This window comes from Hylobates moloch, unplaced genomic scaffold (assembly GCF_009828535.3).
Source record: "Hylobates moloch isolate HMO894 unplaced genomic scaffold, HMol_V3 SCAFFOLD_3, whole genome shotgun sequence".
In the NCBI taxonomy this organism is placed as follows: domain Eukaryota; kingdom Metazoa; phylum Chordata; class Mammalia; order Primates; family Hylobatidae; genus Hylobates; species Hylobates moloch.
The window spans coordinates 146,804,847-146,827,774 of NW_026652278.1; the positions used below are offsets into that span (position 1 = coordinate 146,804,847).

At 37.1% G+C, this 22,928-nt stretch overlaps 1 protein-coding gene across 1 annotated transcript in view; it reads left to right on the forward strand.

Moving 5' to 3' along the window:
• Nucleotides 1-22,928, forward strand: part of GUCY1A1 (guanylate cyclase 1 soluble subunit alpha 1) — a 70,353-nt gene that overhangs the window by 16,742 nt on the left and 30,683 nt on the right. The window contains exons 3-4 of the mRNA XM_032148576.2: nucleotides 13,212-13,578; nucleotides 20,407-20,468. Of these exons, the coding sequence (XP_032004467.1) occupies nucleotides 13,324-13,578; nucleotides 20,407-20,468 (317 nt within the window). The 5' untranslated portion in view covers nucleotides 13,212-13,323. The remainder of the gene's footprint in view (nucleotides 1-13,211; nucleotides 13,579-20,406; nucleotides 20,469-22,928) is intronic.

Below are 22,928 nucleotides of genomic sequence, written 5' to 3' on the forward strand. Positions count from 1 at the left end.
AGTTATTTAGAAAATGTATTGAGAGATTTGAAAAGGGACTAAAAGATATTTTCTCAAGAAAGTGCAAAAGAAGATGAGAAAATTGTGAAAAAGAGTCTGGGGCAACATTTTGGGAACTGTAGACAGTCAAAGCAATTTTATAATGTATGTTAACATTAGCATGATGTATAGACGAAAAATAATCTTCTGATTGGTCTGAGATGAAGTAGTTATGTTAACCCTCAAAAGATGGCGAAGTGTGAAATTTGAATTAAAATAACTAAGTTTTCAAGTTTTCTCAAAGTATTCCCTGTGGTGGCTGGTGGTCCACGAAGAGAGGAGGTCTTCTCAGCATTTTCAGTAGAGGAGGTTATCAGGGTATATTGGGTGAACTCCAGGGTTATGGTCAAACTGCCTGTGTTCCTGTCTCACTTATACACCTCCTGAGCTTTGGGGTTTGAGCCACATCACTGAAGTCTGCACTCTGTCATCTCCAAGTGGAAGGGATTGCAATAAATAATCTCTAACTCCTCTTCCAGTTCTAAATTTCTATTATGCAAATGACTCTGTATTTATATTGACTTTTATGTAAGAGGTACTGAAATGAATAGGAAAAATTGTTTGGTATTTATTCAAACTTTCTCTTTTGAATCAATTAGATGGCAGAAGGCATTAAAAGAATATAGTTGTGGATTTGGATTTCATGAGAAAAGACTCAGCCTTTCTCAACATGGACTTTGCAGGCATCCAAATATATACCTGCAAAGTATATGTTCAGAAGTCAAAATTCATTTCTGGTAATGATTTCTTGGCAGAATCGAATTTGTGTTGTAATTTGCCACGTCTTTTGCTAACCTGGTTCCAGCATAAGCATCAAGGATCTGTGTCCCAGTATTGTGACGAAAGTTCATTTCCTGTCTTAAGAATCAGAAAGAGCTTTACTGCTGGTCTGAAAACTAGAAAAGGCATCTGACTGCCCATCAATTACTAATACCTTAGTAGCCTGGTCCCCTGGGCCACCTCCAAAGAAACATCTACTGAGTCTCCAGGCCTCTAATCTCACACTTAACTTCACTTTTATGAGCCTTTTCTCTGGGGTGATAAAAGAAAATTTCTCTGAGAAACGTACTTTGCCAAAGTTTATTCCTCTGCTTTGTTGTAAAGATCCTTTAAATGTGGCAGAGTCACCAACAGCCTTTTTAGCTGCCTTTCCATTCTTCTCTGATCCCTAAAACTAGAGAGGCTCAAAGTGAAGTTTTCAAAGGGAGTCTCCTTAGGGTTCACTGGGACCCTGAAAGCATCTCTCATGCCTTCATTTTGGGAGTATCTAAGCTTCATTACCTTAATTGACATGCCCAACAACCTGGTCTTTCATTTTATTCTGTACTCTAATTAACAGATAAAATTTAGTTTTTGTTTTCCCAGATTATATTTATTAGTAGGGGAACTTGAATAATGATCACCATGATATGTCAAAAGCTCCTGGTTTCTCAAGGCAGCACCACAGCATGAGCTCTGTAGTTAGATAGGGTTGGGTTCATTTCCTGTTTCTGCCACTCACCAGCTATGGCCAAGGACAAGTTACATGATCGACGTTTCAGATTCTTCTTGTGTAAAAAATACTAAAATACACAAACACACACTCACACACCCTTCCCATAAGACTTTTGTGAAGATTAAATAAGATAATGTATGTGATGTCCCCAACAGCTCTTCAAAGCAGGAGTCAGTCAACAGACCCCATCAAGGACAAGACAGTAGCTACTTAAGGCATTGGCAGTCATGTGACCTCCATAGCAGTTACTCAACTGCACGGTTTGAACACAGTAGCCACAGACAGTGCATAAATGAGTGGGTGTGGCTGTGCTCCAGTAAAAGTTCATTTATGGACATAGAAATTTAGGTCTCATATAATGCTCATGTATCGCTGAGCTCCTGGTGTTCTCCTGCATGGCGACTTAGCTTTGTCTGACCCTCTCAGCCCTGCTCCAGCTTCTGCAGCTCCTCCACCGCCTGAACCTCCACCATTAATACATCCGTTCTCATTCTGCTTGTGTTTTTGTTTTTGTTTTTTTCTCTTCGCTGTTCTTTCTGTAGCCAGGCCTACACTTCTCGATTAATATGTTCTTGATTAGGTTTGGTAAGATTCTATCTACAGCATTGCATAGACGTCTTAATTTTTCATAGCTGTATAAGTTTCTGGTCCTTTCTCTCAAAGAGCTTGGAAAACTTTCCAAAGGCTGGATTAGAAGAACTGTGAGAGTCACTAGTGTCTCTTATTCCAGAATCTCTTATTCCAAATATGACAAGTTAGAGTCCAGCCAGTTTGTCTTTCCCCTACCATTGGGTGAGTTCTTTACTCACAAAGTCACACCTTCCTTCCCATCAAGAATGAGTTGACCTTGGTATCTCCTCATTGCTCAGAAAGGTAATTCAAGTGTTCCACAGGTCAATCCCAGAGTCACTTCACTTTCGTCAGGAATCCCTGTGTCTCTTACTTTAACTGGACTCTGGGTGACCTATCTTGTTTGCACAAATATCTTCAAGTGAACATGCCAATTAGTGTCTCACCTCTACCTGCTCACAACCTAAACCTTTCTACCAAACTAACATTGAGAAAGTAAGTAGATAAAAGAATTATTGGCCGGGCACGATGGCTCATGCCTGTAATCCCAACACTTTGGGAGGCCAAGGGGGGTGGATTGCCTGAGTTCAGGAGTTCGCGACCAGCCTGGGCAACATGGTGAAACCCAGTCTCTACTAAAATACAAAAAAAAAAAAAAAAAAAAAATTAGCCGGGCGTGGTTGCGTGCGCCTGGCGTCCCAGCTACTCGGGAGGCTGAGGCAGGAGAATGACTTGAACCCGGGAGGCAGAGGTTGCAGTGAGCCAAGAGTGCGCCACTGCACTCCAGCCTGGGCTACAGAGAGAGACTCTGTCTCAAAAAAAAGAATTATCACTGAATCCATATTTAGAAGAACAGTTAGCTTATAAAAGCAATAATTGGAGACAAGATTCCTTGTATAACAAATACTAATCATTTCTCAATATGGCATTCTGAGAAAAGAAAATCAGATACCACAGAATTTCTATTTAAGTTTGGTTGTTATGAGATTTTGTTTTGTTTTCAAATTTCCACATTGTGAATAATATGAATTAATAAAAAATAGTGAGTAGTGCAATGGCATAAGGCTTGCTTGATTTATAAAATAGTTTTGACTTAACGAGTAGAAAATGAGGTTTAAAATTCAACATAGTCACCCAATTTTTATATTCTAATATTTCATTAAAGGAATTAGACATGCAACTTATTATGTCATAGAATTAGATAAGATAAAACCAAAATAGAATCTTTCTGCTCTAAGCTGTGCTGCAAATTCTATTATTTTTTAATTCAATAAAAAGAACTCTAACTATTGACTTAGATGTAACTTTCTTGGTATATTCTCTAATGCTAATCAAGTAAAGATTGCTTTCTATATTTATAGGATAATGAGCATTGGATATATTATCAGAGTTCCCTTAAACAAGCTTTGATGCATGAAAAAAATGGTTTCATAGGTATAAAACATTATGGAATCTTTCTGAAAAGATAGAATAAAATTGTCAATCATTTATTTAATAACTTATGTCAGCACGATTCTCTTGTAGTATGCAATGAGCATTTACATTTGGTTGTATGTACCAAAAAAAAAATTTTAGGGCTGCTCCGAAGTTATCAAGCAGACACTGATAATTTTTTTCCTGTTGCAAGAAGTTGCCTAGAGCTCTAGTAGAAGAAGCATCACAGCTTTTGTAAGGCAAGTGACTGAAGACTTGATCCAAGACTGGACTTTTATCTTTTTTTTTAAATTATGGACCTATGGATGCTAGGCAAGACCAGGCACTTTATATATATTATTCCAAATTCTTAATTTGAATCTGTTACATCATGACTTTACCATTTTATGTGTGAAATAACAGAATTCATGAAGTTATGAAACTTGTCCAATGTCACACTACCACTGAGTAGCAGTTGTGATAGTCAACATGTATTCCTCCCATACTGGGTGGCAGTGCTTTTCTAAGTGCTTTCTATTTATTGCTTTGTTTAATCTCACAACACATTTATGAGATAGTTGCTATTATTATCCTTATTTTTCAGATGGAGAAAATTGAGGTGAAGTTCAGTTAAGAACTTCACTAACGTCACAGAGCTAGCACATGGTAGATGCAGGGAGCAAACACAGGCCATCTGTTCATGTAGCCTAAGCTTTTAACTGCTATGCCAACTCCACTGCCTCAGGGAACAACTGGGCATGACACCTACATTTATGTGAACCCAACCCTCCAAATTATGAAGTCTCTGTCATGCTAATTATCTTGATGAGACATGAGACATCAGGCACTTAAAAACTCACCATTACATGGCCGGGTGCGGTGGCTTACATCTGTAATCTCAGCACTTTAGGAGGCAGAGGCGGGCGGATCACGAGGTCAGGAGATCGAGACCATCCTGGCTAACACAGTGAAATCCCGTCTCTACTAAAAACACACACAAAAAAATTAGCCGGGTGTGGTGGCAGGCGCCTGTAGTCCCAACTGCTCGGGAGGCTGAGGCAGGAGAATGGTGTGAACCTGGGAGGTGGAGCTTGCAGTGAGCCGAGATCACACCACTGCACTCCAGCCTGGATGACAGAGCGAGACTCCTCAAAAAAAACAAACAAAAAAACTCATCATTACAGAAGAGGGAAAATAAGTGTGTGTATGTAAGTATGTGTGTGTGTGTGTGTGTGTGTGTGTGTGTGTGTTTATGTATGTCTATCACATCAAGGATGTAGAGATTTTACTTTACTTCCAGGCCTTCCTGCGTGACCAAAATTTAAAAGAAGAGAAAATGGAGAAATTATGATGCCATGTAATCATCAAGTTCATTATGTCACCTAAAAGAAATCTATCAATTAGCCCAATTATTTAATCAAGGATTTGTTTTCACTTTAAAAGTTTCGTCAGATTATTTTACCTAAATCATAATGTACTCTGTGGAGTCTCAGAGAATGTGATCTTGTTGATTGTTTCTTCCAGGTTGGTAGGTTGGCTTTTCACCTTATTTGCAAATTTAAATCAAACACTGATTAGTATAGAGGTATTTCTGATATAACACAATGTAGATGTTCTTGGAAATCCTCATATGCTTCAAAACTGTGCACTAAAAATAAAAGGACTTAGGGAAAAAATGTGTTTGGGTGAAATCACTCAACGCTTAGAGCACTAACAAAAGCAAAAAAAAAAAAAAAAAATCCCCAAAATATAAAAAGTTTAGTGAAAAGACATACTGAATTCTAATGAATACTGCACCTCAGCAATTGTAGGCCTTGACCTAAGGGGAAAATTGAAAGTAGTTGGTAGGAAAGAACTGTAAGAAAGCCTTGAGTCTGCTGAGTTATGGAGACAAGAGAAAAATAAAGGAAAATTGTGCAACAGAGCATATGGTCAGACTGGGCTAAGAGGAAGAATGGGGAGCAAAGGGGATCTAGCATGCCTGCCATTTTATCCTGGCATTATTTCCCTAGCGATAGATGTGCCTGAGCCAATTGACATTCCTGAAATGTACAGTACTTATTTGAAAACAGATAAAAACAAAATGGATTTTACAGAGTAAAAAGGAATTACGTTTCTTCCTTAACTCATTTCATAATCATTAGTGTATTTTCAGTAAGTATATTTTAAAGTAACTAAGCCTCTGCAAGGAACTATTTTAGGAATGTAACTATGATGAGAATCATAGAAAAAGATGCAAGAAATTGTTTTATATATTTTAGGGAAAAATGGTTGAAAAGTTTATCTGATTTCCTCATGATCAGCATGATGCACCATAAGTAGTGATGATACTTAATTTGAAGATGTTTAACTGCATGTATTCAAATTGTAGTCGTCATCACACTGGAGAGTTTTTAAAATATATTTTAGGATTTATAATCCCAAGGTTTTTGCTCTTAAATTAGTTATAAAACATTCTGTAATTACTTTGATAAAAACTGAGAAACAAAATGTGAATTCAAATAGTTAAAATCTCCTACTATAGAGTGTACTGAATTTTGCTATTACTTCAAAGATGCCATAGAATTGCCTCTTAAATCTAATTTTAAAAGATTATGGATTGCACTCATCTTATTTTAAATAAAGATTTAATGCAGCTTATTAAACACAATTTGTGTCCAGTACTGTAGTTTTGTCAAGGCGGTTGCCACCCGGCAGGTCGGGGGGCAGGGGGTGTCCAATATGATTATTGAAAGTGAGGTTGCCGTTGTCTTTAGAGTTGACCTCTCTCTGTTTTGGGAGAATCATCAATATGGGCTCTTGAGTTACAAAAAATTAAGGTAAGCATCCTCCTCCTTAAAAGTAGCTTGAGACAGCTCACACTTACATGTAGGTGCAGTCCGTTAGGAAGGTGAATGCCCTACTCAGTAACAGAAATTGGAGTGAACAATTTCTGGACTTTTGAACAAGGGGAAATTGCTTCCCAAAATGAGATTTTAACAGCAGAATTGGAGTAACCTAACTCCCACAAGGTGTTATATAATATTTGAAATCCAAGCTCTAGGCTTGGTTAAGATTGAATAACCAAAGTCATGGGAAATGTATTATGGACTATTTTGATTGTGCTCTATGGTCCCTGGAGTTTTCCTTGGCTGGGGTATTGAGAAGTAAAGTCAGAGGAATGTGTCTTCCCTCTGCTTCAGTCCCCACACCCAGTCAGTAGCCCAGGCCTGCGGATTCTCTCTCAGAATCACTTCTGCAATTGATTCATTTTTCCCCCCAGGGTCCTGTTTTTGTCCAACCCAGTTCTACCATCTGTCCTACTCTGACCCATTTTTCATTCTACATTCCAAATAATCTTTTACAAATGCAATCTAATTTACTTACCCTCTTGCTTATTAGTTATTTAGTTGACTGCCCTTAGAATAGAGTATTATCTTGTTTAATGTGGTTTGTAGAACTCTGCAAAATCCTGACCTCTGCCTATTTTGTCTCTCATCACCATTACCTTGCTCCTTCTTAACCTCATTCATGCCTTTGCTACACTGGAATTATTTCCGTTCCTAGAACACAGGCTCCCAAGCATGCTGTTCTTTCTGGAACTCTCGTGGCCTGGCCCAGCTCAGATGTTTCTGAGAGGACTAGGTTCAGATCTCTGATTTACATTCTCAGAGCACTATATGCCTCCCCTTTTTGCAGCACAGGCCACCCTTGGAACTGACATATCAGAAATAGTTTTCCTCCTGGATTGTAAGTTCTTGAGAGCAAGGGGTGTTCTTTACACATCACTCTGCCCTTATGTCTAGAAGAATGCCTGGCACAGAGCAGGACCTCCATAAATATTTGTTGAATAGGAAGAAAAATGAACAAGTGCATGAATGCATGAATGACGTAGAAGACAATCCAGTGATACCAAGCAATCTACTGGAATCGAAATGATTAAAAAGAAAATGCAGATGAATGGAGAATTTATGTTAAAAGCCGAAAGAGTCTTAAGCTTTGACTTTTAGGCATCATCAAATTTAATAAAGAGATATCACTAACATACTAAAGCAAAAGCCAGATAGTTTTAAGCTTAAGAATAAGTATGATGTAAGGAAATGAACACAGCCCATAAAGCCAACCTTTCAAAAAGGAGATAACAGTAAAGAAAGAATGGTAGTGCTAGAGAGGAATGATGGGATGAAGGAGTCTGAGATTTCTTTGTCTCTTTTTAACTTTTTAACTTTGTGGCGGAGAGAATTGGACATGCTCACCAATTTTTCTACTACTTTGTCCTGCTTTCCTGATATATCAGAGGGAAAGTTCCATAAACATTTCCTACTACACAGTGAAAAGAAACCTATTTTAAAAGACTGGTTTATGGGATTTTATGTAATATTTTTCAATTTTTGAGAAAGGAAAATTTTCTAAGTTTCAGTCTACCTGAAAATTAAGCCTTTTTCCTTATTTATGAAAATAGTTGTTACAATTTGTACTGAAGTATACAAACTTTATCCTTACTAAGGCAATTTGCTTTTAAGTTTTCTCCTCCTTTTGGCTACTCTTAAAAATCTGCACTTTTAAGTTTAATCTTAAAAAGCTCATATCTTTTTAATCACAGATATTGGCATGTCCAGGTACCAGGTCTGATGGTAGACATTTGATACAGCTAATTGCTTTTGTGATGGATACATAATTTTTAGGCTTGCCTCTTCCCTCTTTTTTCGATTTTTTTTTATTATTTCTTTATTTTAAGTTTTATTTTAAGTTTAGGGGTACAAGTGCAGTTTGTTACATAAGTAAACTTGTGTCATGGGAGTTTGTTGCACAGATTATTTCATCAGCCAGGTTTTAAGCCCAGTACCCATTAGTTACTTTTATTGATCCTCTCCCTCCTTTCACCCTTTATGCTCCAAAAGGCCCCAGTGAGTGTTGTTCCCCTCTATGTGTCCATGTGTTCTCATTATTTAGCTCCCACTTATAAGTGAGAACATGCGGTGTTTGGTTTTCTATTCCTGGGTTAGTTTGCTCAGGATAATGGCCTCCAGCTCCATCCATCTTCCTGCAAAGGACATGATCTCATTCTTTTTTATGACTGCATATTATTCCATGGTGTGTATGTATGACATTTTCTTTATCCAGTTTATCATTGATGGGCAATTAGATTGATTCCATGTTTTACTATTGTGAATAGTGTTCCAACAAACATATGTGTGCATGTGTCTTTATAATAGAATGATTTATATTCTTTTGCGTATATACCCAGTAGTAGGATTGCTGGGTCAAATGGTATTTCTGTCTTTAGGTCTTTGAGGAATTGCCACACTCTCTTCCACAATGGCTGAAGTAATTTATACTCCCATGAAGAGTGTAAATTAAAAAGCATTCCTTTTTCTCCACAACCTTCTCAGCATCTGTTATTTTTTGACTTTTTAATAATAGCCATTCTGACTGGTGTTAGATGGTATCTCATTGTGGTTTTGATTTGCATTTCTCTAATGAGCAGTGATGTTGAGCTCCTTTTCCTATGATTGTTGGTCACATGTATGCCATCTTTTGAAAAGTGTCTTCTTCTAACTTTTCATCTGCTCCTTAAGACCTGCTTTTGGAGAAAAGTATATCAGTGCCAGAGAGTGTGATAAGGGGTGTTTTCCTTACATGATATTGTTACATGTCTACATGATCTTGTTACATGTAGTAAACAAGATGTTCATGCTTAATTAAATTCTAGGATGGGCATGGTGGCTCACATCTGTAATCCCAACGCTTTGGGAGACTGAGACAGGTGGATCACCTGAACTCATCTGACTCCGGTCAGGAGTTCGTGACCAGCCTGGCCAGCATGGCAAAACCCCATCCCTACTAAAAACACAAAGATTAGCCGGGCATGGTGGCTGCCACCTGTAATCCCAGCTACTTGGGAGGCTGAGGCAGGAGAATTGCTTGAACCCAGGAGGCGGAGCTTTCAGTGATCCAGGATCATGCCACTGCACTCCAGCCTGGGCGACAGAGTGAGACTCTGTCTCAAAAAAAAAAAAAAAAGTTCACACTTAATTAAATTTTAAATTCTAGAGTTTAAATGATTGAGGGTTGCCTTACTTGCACAATATTCTGTCCCTGTTATTAATACTAGGCCAGTAGCTGGGTCAGTATTCTCACCACGGCAAAGTTAATCACTCACTAGTAAAAAGAGAGCGAGCATTAAGTTTATTTGGAGGCTGTTTAATTATCAACTTTTGGAATGAGAAGTACCTCTTCAAGTTTCTGAGAACATATTATTCCACTTCTTGCCAAGGCCTGTCGCCAAATTTATTATTTTAATTTATTTGTTTTTCCCTTACCATGTTACTACCATTTCTACAACCAACTATGTACTGAATTCACCAACTGACCAAACCATTTCTGAAGTTACTGCTAACGTTACCCATAAAAATCATCACTAGTTTAGTTGAGGAACAATCTTTTGCCTGCCAGGAATACGGAATATTCCTGGCAGGCAAAAGCAAGACAAACAGGTTTCCAAGGTATCAACACTGCGTGCATCTGCTTCATAGTGTAATTTCATCAGTTGAGTAGATGAAGAATGCTAATTAGTTTGTTTATACATATGTAATTTAATGAGACCAAACACTTAACTATCTTAAAGTAAGCACAACTTGCTTCCTGTTGGCTGTTTTTGCTTTAATAAAAAACACTGTTCGGCACACTTCCTGGAAATTATAGTACTGTGCAGTACAGGAAAAGAAATTATTTCAAGGAAGGTTGACTGGTCAATTGTATTCTGCTGCAGCTGGATTCAGTAGGAAGATAAGAATTAAAATATTGGGCTTGGGTACCAGCATTGAAATCCAATGTGAATGAGAGAGTTAAGTTTAATGGAAAGATCTATTATAAACTATATTATGGCGAACTTCTAAGTCCAATACTAAAATTCTAATATATACTAGAATAATTTGTTTTGGTAATAATTCTATGCCATCCTCAGACCTAACCTATAATCTTCCATTTCTTGTTGTCTCCCTTTTGTTTTTGTGTACCCTTTTCTGCTAGTTATTGTAGTTAGATTTTGATATAACTGAAATAGTGGCATTCAGTTAATACAGCTCTTTTCCCTGAAAATTAATATAAAATAATGGTACTATTTTTTGTATAAATAGTTATTTAGTATTATCTATTACACTCTCTTTGATTACTTTGAAGTTGTTCAAAAACTGGATCCCAGCCAGGTACAGCGGCTCATGCCTGTAATTCCAGCACTTTGTGAAGCCAGGGCAGGAGGATTGCTTGAGCCCAGGAGTTAGAGACCAGCCTGGGCAACATAGTGAGACCTTTTCTCTACAAATAATAATGAAAAAAACTCTCCAAGCTCCCCGACCCCAGCCAAAACTGGACCTGCATAGGCTGTTATTTTTGGAGAGGAGTGACTAGAGGAGATGAGGAAATAACTTTGCTCCTATAGTCAAAATTATATTTTAATTAAAATGCTTTAGTTAATATACTCAGCTTTCTACAACCAGGGGTCAGCAAACTGCTGGCTATGTTCACAGTCTGCTTTTACAAACAAGGTTGTATTGGAACACATCTGTGCCCATTCATTTGTATATCATCTCTGGCTGGCTTCACACTGCAATGGTAGGGTTGAATAGTTGCAATAAAGACCATGTAACCTGCAAAGCTGACAGTATCTGTTCTCATGCCCTTTACAGAAAAGGTTAAAGCACTTTTAAAGCTTAAAGTTGATCACTGATTTGAAGCTTAAATCGGAAGAGAAGTTATTAAACAACAATAGAATTATGTTGAGATGTAGTAAAGACTAAGAAACAAATATTTATTACATTAAGTCCCAAAACAAATGTGGGTAAAATTATTAGATATTTAGGTTTTGTAGAATCTAAGTAATCATTCCCCCTATAGCCATATTACCTTTGGACCACTTCAGTAGTCTTTCGAGGTAGACCGCTTCCATTCTATTCTGGCAGAACAAATTTTCTACTCATAAATGCATAGGATTTTCTTTTGTCCCTTCTTGAAGATTCATAAATTATATATGAGCATAGATTTTGGTTATAACTTCAGGTAACAGAGCCCCGGCAGCTTCTTCTGGCCTGCCAGCATCCATAATCTTCCTCTATACCTAATGTCCCATGACATCCCATGGAGATCAGATACTGAATTTAGCTTCCTTGTTTGTCCCAGTTCAGAAAATGAGTTGTTCATTGTTCTAAACTTATTAGATGACTTAGGTGTGACAATTTACAGGCTGTTGCTTTTACATACTGGGAACATATTAAGGACATTGAGGAGCATAGAAAATAAAAAAAAGAAACTAATTGAACCCCAACTCTAAAGATTCAAATATAAGGCTGTATCTTGGATGTTTCAGATACCACCACCCAATGAGCAGGAAATTATGTTCCTCACTGAATTTTAATATAAATTTGTAAACCATATTTTCAAGATACAAATCTATTTTTAGTTGATAAACAAAGCCCAATTATGTGGAAACTGCTCTAATTTAGTAATATTAGTTTGGAGTTATAGAAAACACGTTGGCTTCGGAGTCAGCTGAATCTGCATTTGAACCCTAGTTCAGTCATTCTCTAGCATTTCAAATGAGAGAAAACTACCTAAACTTTTGAGCTTCTTAACCATTGGGGATAATAATACCTATGTTACGTGGTTGCTGTGAGGATTAATTGTAAACATAGAGTTCCCAGCACTGTGTCAGGCACATAGTACTTAGTACATGTGGGGATTAGCAAATATGAGCTCTTTTCCACTCTGTTTTTCTTCCCCAAGAGTAGGAAATAGCTGGTAGACCCAGTTAATCAAGATAATTAGTATTGTTGATGAACTGAATTCACAACTTGACAGTTCCAGTAACAAACAGCTAATGATAAATGGGTTGTGAATTGTGAGAGAATTTACAACCAAAACATCAACAAAAACAAAACTACAGGGGAAAATACGCTGGAATGGCGATGCTTATGATTTCAGTGGGAAGTGGGGTAGTCTTTGCCTCACCACAGTGCTGACTAGATTTGGATCCAGAGACCCCTGCAAATCCCATCGTATGTTCTTGGGGATCAGGAGTTCTGATGTTTTTCCATTTTGATGATAATATTTTTAAATTGCTTTACTATTTAAAGTGATAAAATTTCTCTTCTGCCATAATCATCTTCATTGAACTTTTTTTTCATTGAACTTTTTTTTTTTTGTAAGTTGGTGTTTCAAATCTGAAAACATGTACTTGGGGATCATTATACATATTGTTTTCTCTTAGGTAATTTTGGAAGCCATTGGTTTTTACTGTTCTGACTTTTCAGAAAGGAGAGCGTAATGAGAATGTAGTAGTATAAGCATTAATAAAACATAGACTTAGATGTGGCTTTTGTCATAAAACCGTGGTGTTCCACTCATGTGAAATCAAACTGGACCAGATGAGTATAAAAAATGGAAATCAGTAGTTGATGCTAAGAACATTTTGGAAAAATATCTTTTATTTTAAAAGTTAAAATAGTAACAGCAAGTATTTTGCTAATATAGTGAAATTCATACATATTAAGTAAAGATCTTTGCCAAATGTCCTGCTCATTTTATAAGTGGCATTTCCAGCAGAATTTTTTTTAACTTGAAAATGACATGACTATTGCTTTTTCTCACCTGTCTTTTTCTGTTTTCATCAGTGCATAAAGTCACTCCTCTTTCTGTTCTGACTTTTTGCTGCCCATAGACATCCCAGTTACCAGTGTCCTTGAATTGATAGTGGCTTCTGTTTGTCAGTCTCATATAAGAACTACAGCTCATCAGGAGGAGATCGCAGCAGGGTAAGAGACACCAACACCATGTTCTGCACGAAGCTCAAGGATCTCAAGATCACAGGAGAGTGTCCTTTCTCCTTACTGGCACCAGGTCAAGTTCCTAACGAGTCTGCAGAGGAGGCAGCAGGAAGCTCAGAGAGCTGCAAAGCAACCGTGCCCATCTGTCAAGACATTCCTGAGAAGAACATACAAGAAAGTCTTCCTCAAAGAAAAACCAGTCGGAGCCGAGTCTATCTTCACACTTTGGCAGAGAGTATTTGCAAACTGATTTTCCCAGAGGTGAGTACTTGCTTTTCAGATTTTGAAATTGTAATACTTTGAAATTGTAGAAGAATGTTTTTCTAAGGAGAATTTAAACACTTCCTTTCTCACTTTCAGGGCTACAATAAATGTAGAATATTTTCTTGAAACACATAAAAATATTCTTTTAAAGCAATTGTGTTCTTAGGTTGTGTTTTATCTTAAAATATTTATGATCTTGAACTCTTTTCAAAAGAACACTGCAGTCTGACAATCCTTATGATTTTGGGCAACAGGCTTAATGCCTCTTTACCTCAGCTTCCTTATCCCTGAAATGGAAATGATAATAGTACCCACCTTCTAGAGTTTTAATGAGTTTTAAGTGAAACTATCCATAGCTCTTGCCATACCATAAGCTGTCAGTAGTTGTTAGCTACTATCTTAAAATTAAATTCTTCAAAGAATAACTTATTTTCTGCTGGGGTTTTCTCTCCTAATTTTAAAGAGCATCATACATCCCCTGCCAATTTTCATAGTTGTGAAAATCTCGCTTGGCTGCTTGCTCTGATTCTGAAGTTCTGCTCAAACCAGTCTTGACCTTCTCCCTTGGGTCGGAGTCATGAGCCTGTGATTGCCTACACCTGTGGCTCTCACACTTCTTCATATAGCCCTGCAAGCTGCATAGTATAGTGTCATGTTGAGATCTAGAGCACCTTCTGTCAATCCACCTTTAAGGAAACTTCTGGGAAGAGAACACAGACCCAAATAAATAGAAGAGCAGTTGAAGGTCTTCATGATGTCTTCCTCCCTCTGTCAGTCTTCATAGTTTTATATAGATTTGCTTAACCTATGAATTTCGCTGGAGATTGACTTAATCAGACACCAGCTAACATAATACATTGATAATTTTTAATTGACTCAATACCAACCCTCTGCTGTGTGCAAAGCACCAAAGAACCACAGACTGGCTGATTTTCAGAACTGAAAGGAATTTCACAGATAATCTTGTTTCACTCCCAGGAAGTGCTAGGGAAGTTCAGTGACTTGACCAAAATTACACAGCTTTCAAAGGATAGAGCAATTAATTCCTGCTGTAAACAATCCAGGCTGGAATGACTGAGGAAGAATAAATTGAATTTTGAAAGATGGATAAATTAGACTTAGCAGAAAGTTGAGGGAGTTTACTTCAGATATAATACTAACACAATAGTACTTTGGCAGATAACCTTTGAAATGGAAATGTTTAATTATTCTTACGCCACGCTAGTTGCTAGACAGCCAGCATTGGCTAGGTTAAGAGATATAGCCCTCCTCAAGGAGCTGGTTTGTGGCACAGTCTGGGAAACAATCGGTGCTCTCATTTCCAAGGACAGAGTGAAACGAACAGAAATGAACAGATGGTGATGATGAGGAAGCTAAGATAGCTTCGGTGTTTTCCCTGAATCCTGTCCTTACTATGTTGGCTTTATTATTTTGTTTGGTAAATTTTGAATTTCTACAATGGAAGCCATACACATATTGGACTCTTTTTTAAAAAACATTATGGTTCACCTCCAGCCTGTGTGACAGAGCAAGACTCCGTCTCAAAAAAAAAAAAAAAAAAAAAAATCTGGTTCACTTGATGGTGCCCTCAAAAGTTCCACAGGCTTCCTTCACTCTTTTTCATTCATTTTTCTTTTTGCCCTTCTGACTGAATAACTTCAAATGACCTCCCCTGAATTTGCTGATTCTTCGGCTTAAGTCTGCTATTAATCCTTTCCATTGAGTTTTTCAGTTCAGTTATTCTTTCATTCCAGAATTTTTGCTTGGCTCTATTTTTGTGGTTATCTCTTTGTTGATATTTACATTTTGCTCATGCATAGTCTTGCTATTTTATTTAGTTGTCTGTGTTTTCTTATAACTCACTAAATTTCATTATATTGAATTTTTTGTCAGGGAATTCATTGTTCTTCATTTCTTTAGAGCTGGTTACTGTAAATTTACTTATCTGTTTGTTTGTTTGTTTATTTATTTATTTATTTATTTATTTGGTTGTGTCGTATTTCCCTGATTTTTCCTGTTCCTTGTAGCTTTGCTTTGGTGCCTGCACACTTGAGTATGCAGTCATCTCTTTGCTTCTTTTTAGACTGGTTTTGACAGGAAAAGACATTCACCAGCTGGCTCAGCTAGAGATTTTGAGAACCTTTCAAACATTTTCTGTGGATGTGCATGTTCCATTCCTCTCTTTTCTTGCTGAGGGAGAAGTTTCTGGGTGATGTGCCTTCTCCTGATCCTGAAGAGCCATACAGGCTGCTGTAAACTTCGCTTCCCTTTTTCCTAGGAAAATGTACTGAAAGACTAGGATGCAATACCAGGTTAAAATTATATATAAAAAATTTAGTAGTCTATGTTGTTTGTTCATGAGTTTATAAGAATAAGCATTAAGATTTGACCACAGTGTCATGCAACAGAGAGGGCAAGACTATAGGAGATGGAAGAGGTATGTTTGGCGTTAGTGACTAAAACTCCTCTCCAACTGAGACATTATCCTCATGGCAGTAAATGTTCCAGTGTTGAATACATTTGAGCTGTGTAGTAGTCAATCTAGATGACTTCAAACATCTACTTATCTTTGATAAATACTTGTTATTTTTTTTACTGATTATTTGTTAAGTTTATAGATTTAATTCTTAGACTACTATTTAGTTTCCGTTGTATTAATAATCCAGAAGAAGATACTTAAAATAGCATTTGACATCACAATTTTTGTTTTAGAGAATCAGAATTAACTTCCTGGTTATATTTTTATTAGTGAACGGGCAAGTATAAAAATGTATTATCCTTAGCAAATGTAACATGTGAGAGGAGGTTCCCAAGTAATGGAATACTAGAGCTTTAAAAAGTCTTCTTGATCATCTAATGCAAACTTATCATTTCTATTTTAAGAAATGGAGGCACATAAATTTAGATCTCTTGCTTAAAGCAAAAGATAACTGGAGAAATGGAAAACTCTCTGCATTTCATTCATAATCCATTGCTCTTCATAATATAATATAATATTGTTTGCTCTTTTTCCATGGGTATTGTTTCCCAATAATTCTGTAAGCTCCTTCAGGCATACTGTCTTGAAGGAGCTTTTAATGGAGCCACAGTCACAGCAAATCAGAAACCACTTACTGAATTGAATCAATTGAATTGGATATGCTTACATAAATGATAAGATCCAAAATCAAGTACCTAGTAAGAGTAGGAGGATTTGAAGAGAATCATGAGATCTGTAGATGTGTTCTAGAATATTAGGTTGAAAGAAGAAATAAAGAAACAGTATTACAATTTATCTTATGAATTAAAATATCCTTGGTCTAGAAAAACATTAAACACTATAGAAAAATTTAAAAGCCAATAAAAATAGTGACTTATCCGTAAACCACACCAATGATATTTTCATTAAAATTCACATTGTTGACCGCAATGTTGCATCAAATAGCAGTTATTCCTGAAGTATTCATATATGGTATATTTGTGGCAAAAGTACTTGTTTTAACAATTTAATCAGATTTATTCTTTATGAAGCCAAAAGATAATTGTTTAGTGAAGAGAAACAGACTTGAGAGCATTACAAACTATTTGAACTGGGGAACAAGTGTCCCCTCTGTGAATCAGAAAGTCCACAATCTACAATACTTCAGGTTCCAGTGATTGTACAAATAAGAGGATGTGTTCCTCCAAAATTCAAAATAAAGTCTTTCCCAAATAGTAGGGCATTTTAGTGATAGACAACTAAAAGATCTACAAAAGACTGCTACACAGTATTTACATATATTGAACTGTAAGGAATGAATTTGGAAGGCAATATTGGATTTAGTTCTAAAATCTGAAACCAAAAATTAATATATAGAATTGTCGGGGTATGGAGCAGTCCTGAAGTGGTTGATTTTATGTCATGAGGCCCTGAGGTTTGGCTGTGTGTGTGACAGATCTCACTTATAGTTGAATCCTGCTTATAATTTTATTGTGGACTCATATCATCTCAGGGTCAGGATATACCACAGGAAGTACAGCACCAAGGTAGGAAATTCAATGCACTAGCAGCCTCTACCAATAAATAATCTGCCTGGAAAACATGTGAGCTCTGTCTCTTATGGGTTTTGTTTTGAATTTACAAAAATTTTCCAGAGGAGCAATGGTATAAGATGAATGTAAATTTCCATAAAAGCCTATTCACTCATAATATTGGTCAAGTATGCTACTAATGCTTTGCATGGACTTTATTCCTTTTTGCTTTAGGAAAGTAAATTTTGATTCAAAATGGAAAGCCAAAAATACATTTGCTCCACCAACCTTAGCAATTGGAAGAGACCATTTCTCCTCCCCTCTTACAATGATAGTGTATACGTTAGGAGGAAAAGACCAGAAAAAGACATTTCTGGTGGCAGTAGGAAGGAAATGAAAGAGAAATAAGGATCTTGACTGAAAGGGTAAAAGAGTATACCCAATGGCTTAATCAGAGACATAATGAGTAGAGTGTCTCCAGTAGCATTGAAGAGGAAGAAGAAAGCATTCTTCAGTAGCAGAATTGGTTGGGTTTTCTTTCTCCCTTGCCCATAAAATGTTCCTGGTCAGGGCGAGCATGGTGGCTCATACCTGTAGTCCCAGCTACTTGGGAGGCTGAGGCAAGAGGATCACTGGAGCTCAGGAGTTCTTGGCTGTAGTGAACTGTGATCACCACTGCACTCCTGCCTGGACGACAGAGCAAAACTCTATATCCAAAAAAAAAAAAAGAAGTTCCTGGTCCGAGAAGCAATTAATATGTATATAAACAAATATAATTGAAATAGTTTACATTGGAAACAACCTAAATTTGTTTGTAAACAAGCTAAGAGAGTAACGCCTCTATATTTGGCTTTATCACTTCACAGATAAAATTTTATAGATTAAGCCTTCAAGACTTTGAGTAGCTGGCAGGTGGACATCATTCATTCATTCATTCATTCATTCAATAAATATGTATTGAACATCTCCTATGGATAGGTACCATTGTAGGTTTTGGATAGAAGGGTAAGCAAAACAGACACTCTCTGCCCTTTTGGAGCTTCTGTTGTAATGGAAGAGACAGATTATGAAAAATTTACAAAGTTGGTGAGCAAATGCTATGAAGAAAAACTGAGAGCTCAAGCACAAAGGCAGCAACCCTTATTTTATTAAAGACTTCTTTTTTCATATGAATATATTTTGCAGGAACAAATAATTCATAGCCACTCATGATTTCATGGATTTGTATCCACATTAATACTCTGTTACTGGAGTAACTCTCTACTGTACCAAGTAGATGGTTCTTGAGATATTTAAACATTTCAAGCACCCTGGCTGATTTACTTCATGTACAGTGTCACTAATTTAATGTTACCTTCCTTTTTCCTTGATGAGAAAGATGTCTAGGAAATATGCCCATAGTTTCTTTTTTGAACATGTTTCTCAGCTGCCCTTTGGCTTTACATAGCTCACCAGGCCCGAGTCAAAATCTGCCCTCTGGGTGTGTCTTCCACCAGCTTTTCTTTCATCCTGTGGCAGATAGTATTCTTTCTCTCTATACCTGAACAGACTGAAAAATTGTTCCACATTGTAAATTTAAATTCTCTTTAATTTTTTTCAGCAATTGTGTTTTCTTTCAATACATTTTTAAATTTTCTTTCTAAGCTTTGTATGTGTATATTTAAAACTAAAAGCCCTTTTCATAACTCATGTCATTAAAACAGAACCTTGCTCTATTTCGGTTTACTCCAGTGCCTCACTTGACTGGTGGAAACTCTACAAGAGATATAAATAGTTCTTAAGGAAAAAGGAATTTCTTAACTTGGAACAGCAAAAAATTTTTCACTTTCCTCTGGGGAAAATATAGAAAGAATCAATGGTTCTATATATATAATATATAGTTTTATATACATATCTATATATATACACACATATATAGCAAGAGAGAGGTACATACGTAGATACATATGATTTTTACATGGAATGCATAAAAATGGACAATACTGCTTATCAATGCTCTACTTTCCACTTATTTATTAGAGACAATCAGCTGTTAAGATAAATTAATAGCTACTCAACATGTATTTATTAAATATAAAAGCTTACATACAAATGTCTTGCAAAATAAGAAAACTCATGAAATTCTCAGAAATCAATAAAAGAAAATAAAACCATAAGTATTTGATGAGGATTATTGGTTCAAAGAAAGGAAATCAGTATAAGCCAAGGTAAACCCAAGGCTCATTTCAAATAAATGATCAACTAACTTTGGTGACAGATTACATTTAAGAGATCAAAAAAGGAAGAGACAGAGATAACTCCAGAGTTTGCTAGACAAGAAGATGATATGAATGTATAGTTAAGGGCAGAGAGTCACTGGGGCAGCTGGGTGTGGAGTTTGTGAAAGGAACAGAAATTTGCTTGGCTTGGTCCATGCTGAGATTGAAGTATTGGCTGCCCATTGAGGGATTTCCTGACTCAGAGGAAGCGATGCCCATGGAATCCTATATTGCAGAAGACCTAACACTACCAAACTGAAATCTTCTGTTTGGATTCACGCTCAGCTCAACTATTCTGTGGCTGTCAGTGAGACCACCACCAAAGGCTAAACCTGTGGGCCACAACACATATCCAATCTCAGATTAGTCTCAGCACGTTGCTTCTTCTCCAGTTTGAAAAACACACAGAAAATCACTTCCAGTTTCCAAAGTGAAAATTCACAACATTTATCATTCAAGCAATTGTATAATGTGTTTGCTTCTCTAAAATAAATCTTCAGGATGCATTTTTAAATATGTAATTTCAAACAAATTATTATTTAAAGGAATGTTTAAAGCATTTCTTTTGAACTTTCAGTTTGAACGGCTGAACCTTGCATTTCAGAGAACATTGGCAAAGCACAAAATAAAAGAAAGCAGGTAAGTCAAACCACTTTAGTTGTGTGAACTTCTTATTACAATGACTAGTACTGCTACTAATGGCCAGCATTTACTGCATGTGTCACCCCTTTATTGAATCATTGTGGTACGTCAGAAACTGGACTTAGCGCTTTAGCTGATACTAATTTCATAGTAAGTGCATCTATTTATCACATTTTATAAATGATTAAACTCAGGTTTATATGAAGTGTTTAGAATTTTATAGCTGTTTGAGGAAAAGACAGAGCTGGGGTTCCAGCCTGGGTTTTTCAAAGCCCATTATTTTAAACGTGTGGTTATAAACTGCTGCTTTAACAAGCTCCTGCAAGGCCAATTCTTTCGTACTAATCAGTAACTTCTAAAATATTTAACAACAGGTAAGTCATGGATCCCAAACGATCAAGACTTCTTGCCTGAAGGATGCTGCCAAAGTTTTGAGCCAGGTCCCAGCAGGTACCCCATCCCCAACACACACCTCAACAACATGTTAACACTTTAGCGTCTGCATCAGGAGGAGGTAGAAGGATCAAGGGCTTAAGAGGAGGGGGACTCCGGGTTCCAGGGGTAGCAGCTGTTTATTCATCCTTAGGGAAATGTTTCTGTAGTCTCCTAACTAGTTTGCTTGCACTGCAGAACATCAGCTTTGTTTACACTTTTTTTCTAGTATTCTTTGAAATTTTCCTTTAAAGCACTTCTGAAGAGGCTTAATATAAAGTTACTTTTTATTTTTTTATTTTTATTTTTTTTTTAGAAACAGGATCTCACTCTGTCATCCAGGCTGAATGCAGTGGTGTGATCATAGCTCACTGCGCCCAGAACTCCTGGGCTCAGGCCATCCTTCTGCCTCAGCCTCCCAAAAAGCGGAGATTATGGGCATGGGCCTGAAGTTACTTTTTGTAAATTTATTTTTATTTTTTTGAGACAGGATCTTGCTCTGTTGCCCAGGCTGGAGTGCAGTGGTGCAATCTTGGCTCACTACAACTTCTGCCTCCCTGGCTCAAGCCATTTTCCCACATCAACCTCTCGAGTAGCTGGGACTACAGGCATATGCCATCATGCTCAGCTAATTTTTGTTTTGTTTTGTTTTGTTTTGTAGAGACGGGGTTTCACCGTGTTGCTCAGGCTGGTCTCAAACTCATGAGCTCAAGCATTCACCTGCGTTGGCCTCCAAAACTGCTAGAATTACAGGCATGCGCCACTGCCCCTTGTCTCTAAAGTTACATTTTTAAAATCTGATTTAGTTAATCAAATACAATTTAGCACATTTACTGCTGACAGAAAATGTAATAGGGGCCAGGCACGGTGGCTCATCCCTATAATCCCAGCCCTTTGGGAGGTCAAGGTGGACAGATCACCCGCAGTCAGGAGTTCAAGACCAGACTGGCCAACATGGCAAAACCCCGTCTCTGCTAAAAACACAAAAATTAGCCAGGCGTGGTGGCAGATGCCTATAATCCCAGCTACTCGGGAGACTGAGGCAGGAGAACGGCCTGAACCCGGGAGACAGAGGTTGCAGTGAGCCGAGATTGTGTCACTGCACTCTAGCCTGGGCGACAGAGCGAGACTCTGTCTCAAAAAAAAAAAAAAAAAAAAAAATTAATAGGCCCCGTTTTTGATTCCCTGAAATTTCAAGGATTATTTAATTTATAAATAATAGAATAAATACTGGTGTTGAAATCTGCAGAACTGAACATTGAAGTTTTACAAACCAGTACTATTGTCAGGAATGTTTTAACAATTCATTCATCTGTCTCCTACTCATGAGTGATCATCTGCTCTGTGGATCACATGTGCCTGATTTTCCTTGCTGACTAGCTGGTCCCAGACTGCAGGCAGCAGGACCAAGCCAAGAAAGGGTCATGGACAGGTCCAGAAGTAGAGAGTGTGAATCTGTGTGTCTGACAGAAGCTTTGTTTACACGAGTAATATGAAAAGCATTCCAGAACACCTCTGACCTTAATTCCCAGTCAAGCTGATAAGATAGCCTCAAGTCTCTCACTGTGCTACTGTGTCTGTCTGCTTAAGTCCTTGGCAGCCAGTTTACTCAAAATTTATTCTCAGGGCTTTGTGTTCTGAATTGTTCCTACAGCTTCTTGCAATAGTCAGTTATGATGTGTTTCCAGCAGTATATCTCTTAAAATAAACTTAAGTCAACAATAATTTTTTTTGAAATTTTGAAATTTCTGTTTACCACTTCCCTGATTTCCTTAAATATAAAAGAAGAAATCTGATTATACTTTTAAATTGTCTTGATGAGAACTATTCAGTTGTTGAAACAAGATTTTTGCTCATAAGGCTGCCTGCTGATGTGTTAAGTGGCTCCTCTGTGCTTTTTTTAGTTTTGGGGTATCCTCTTGCTTAAAGATTTTTTACTTCACTTGCTTGTTGCTAAGTCACTGCTGATTTTATTGCTGTCAGTTTGCCAACTGCTGAATTTTAACTCTTTTTTGTGCTGCTTAT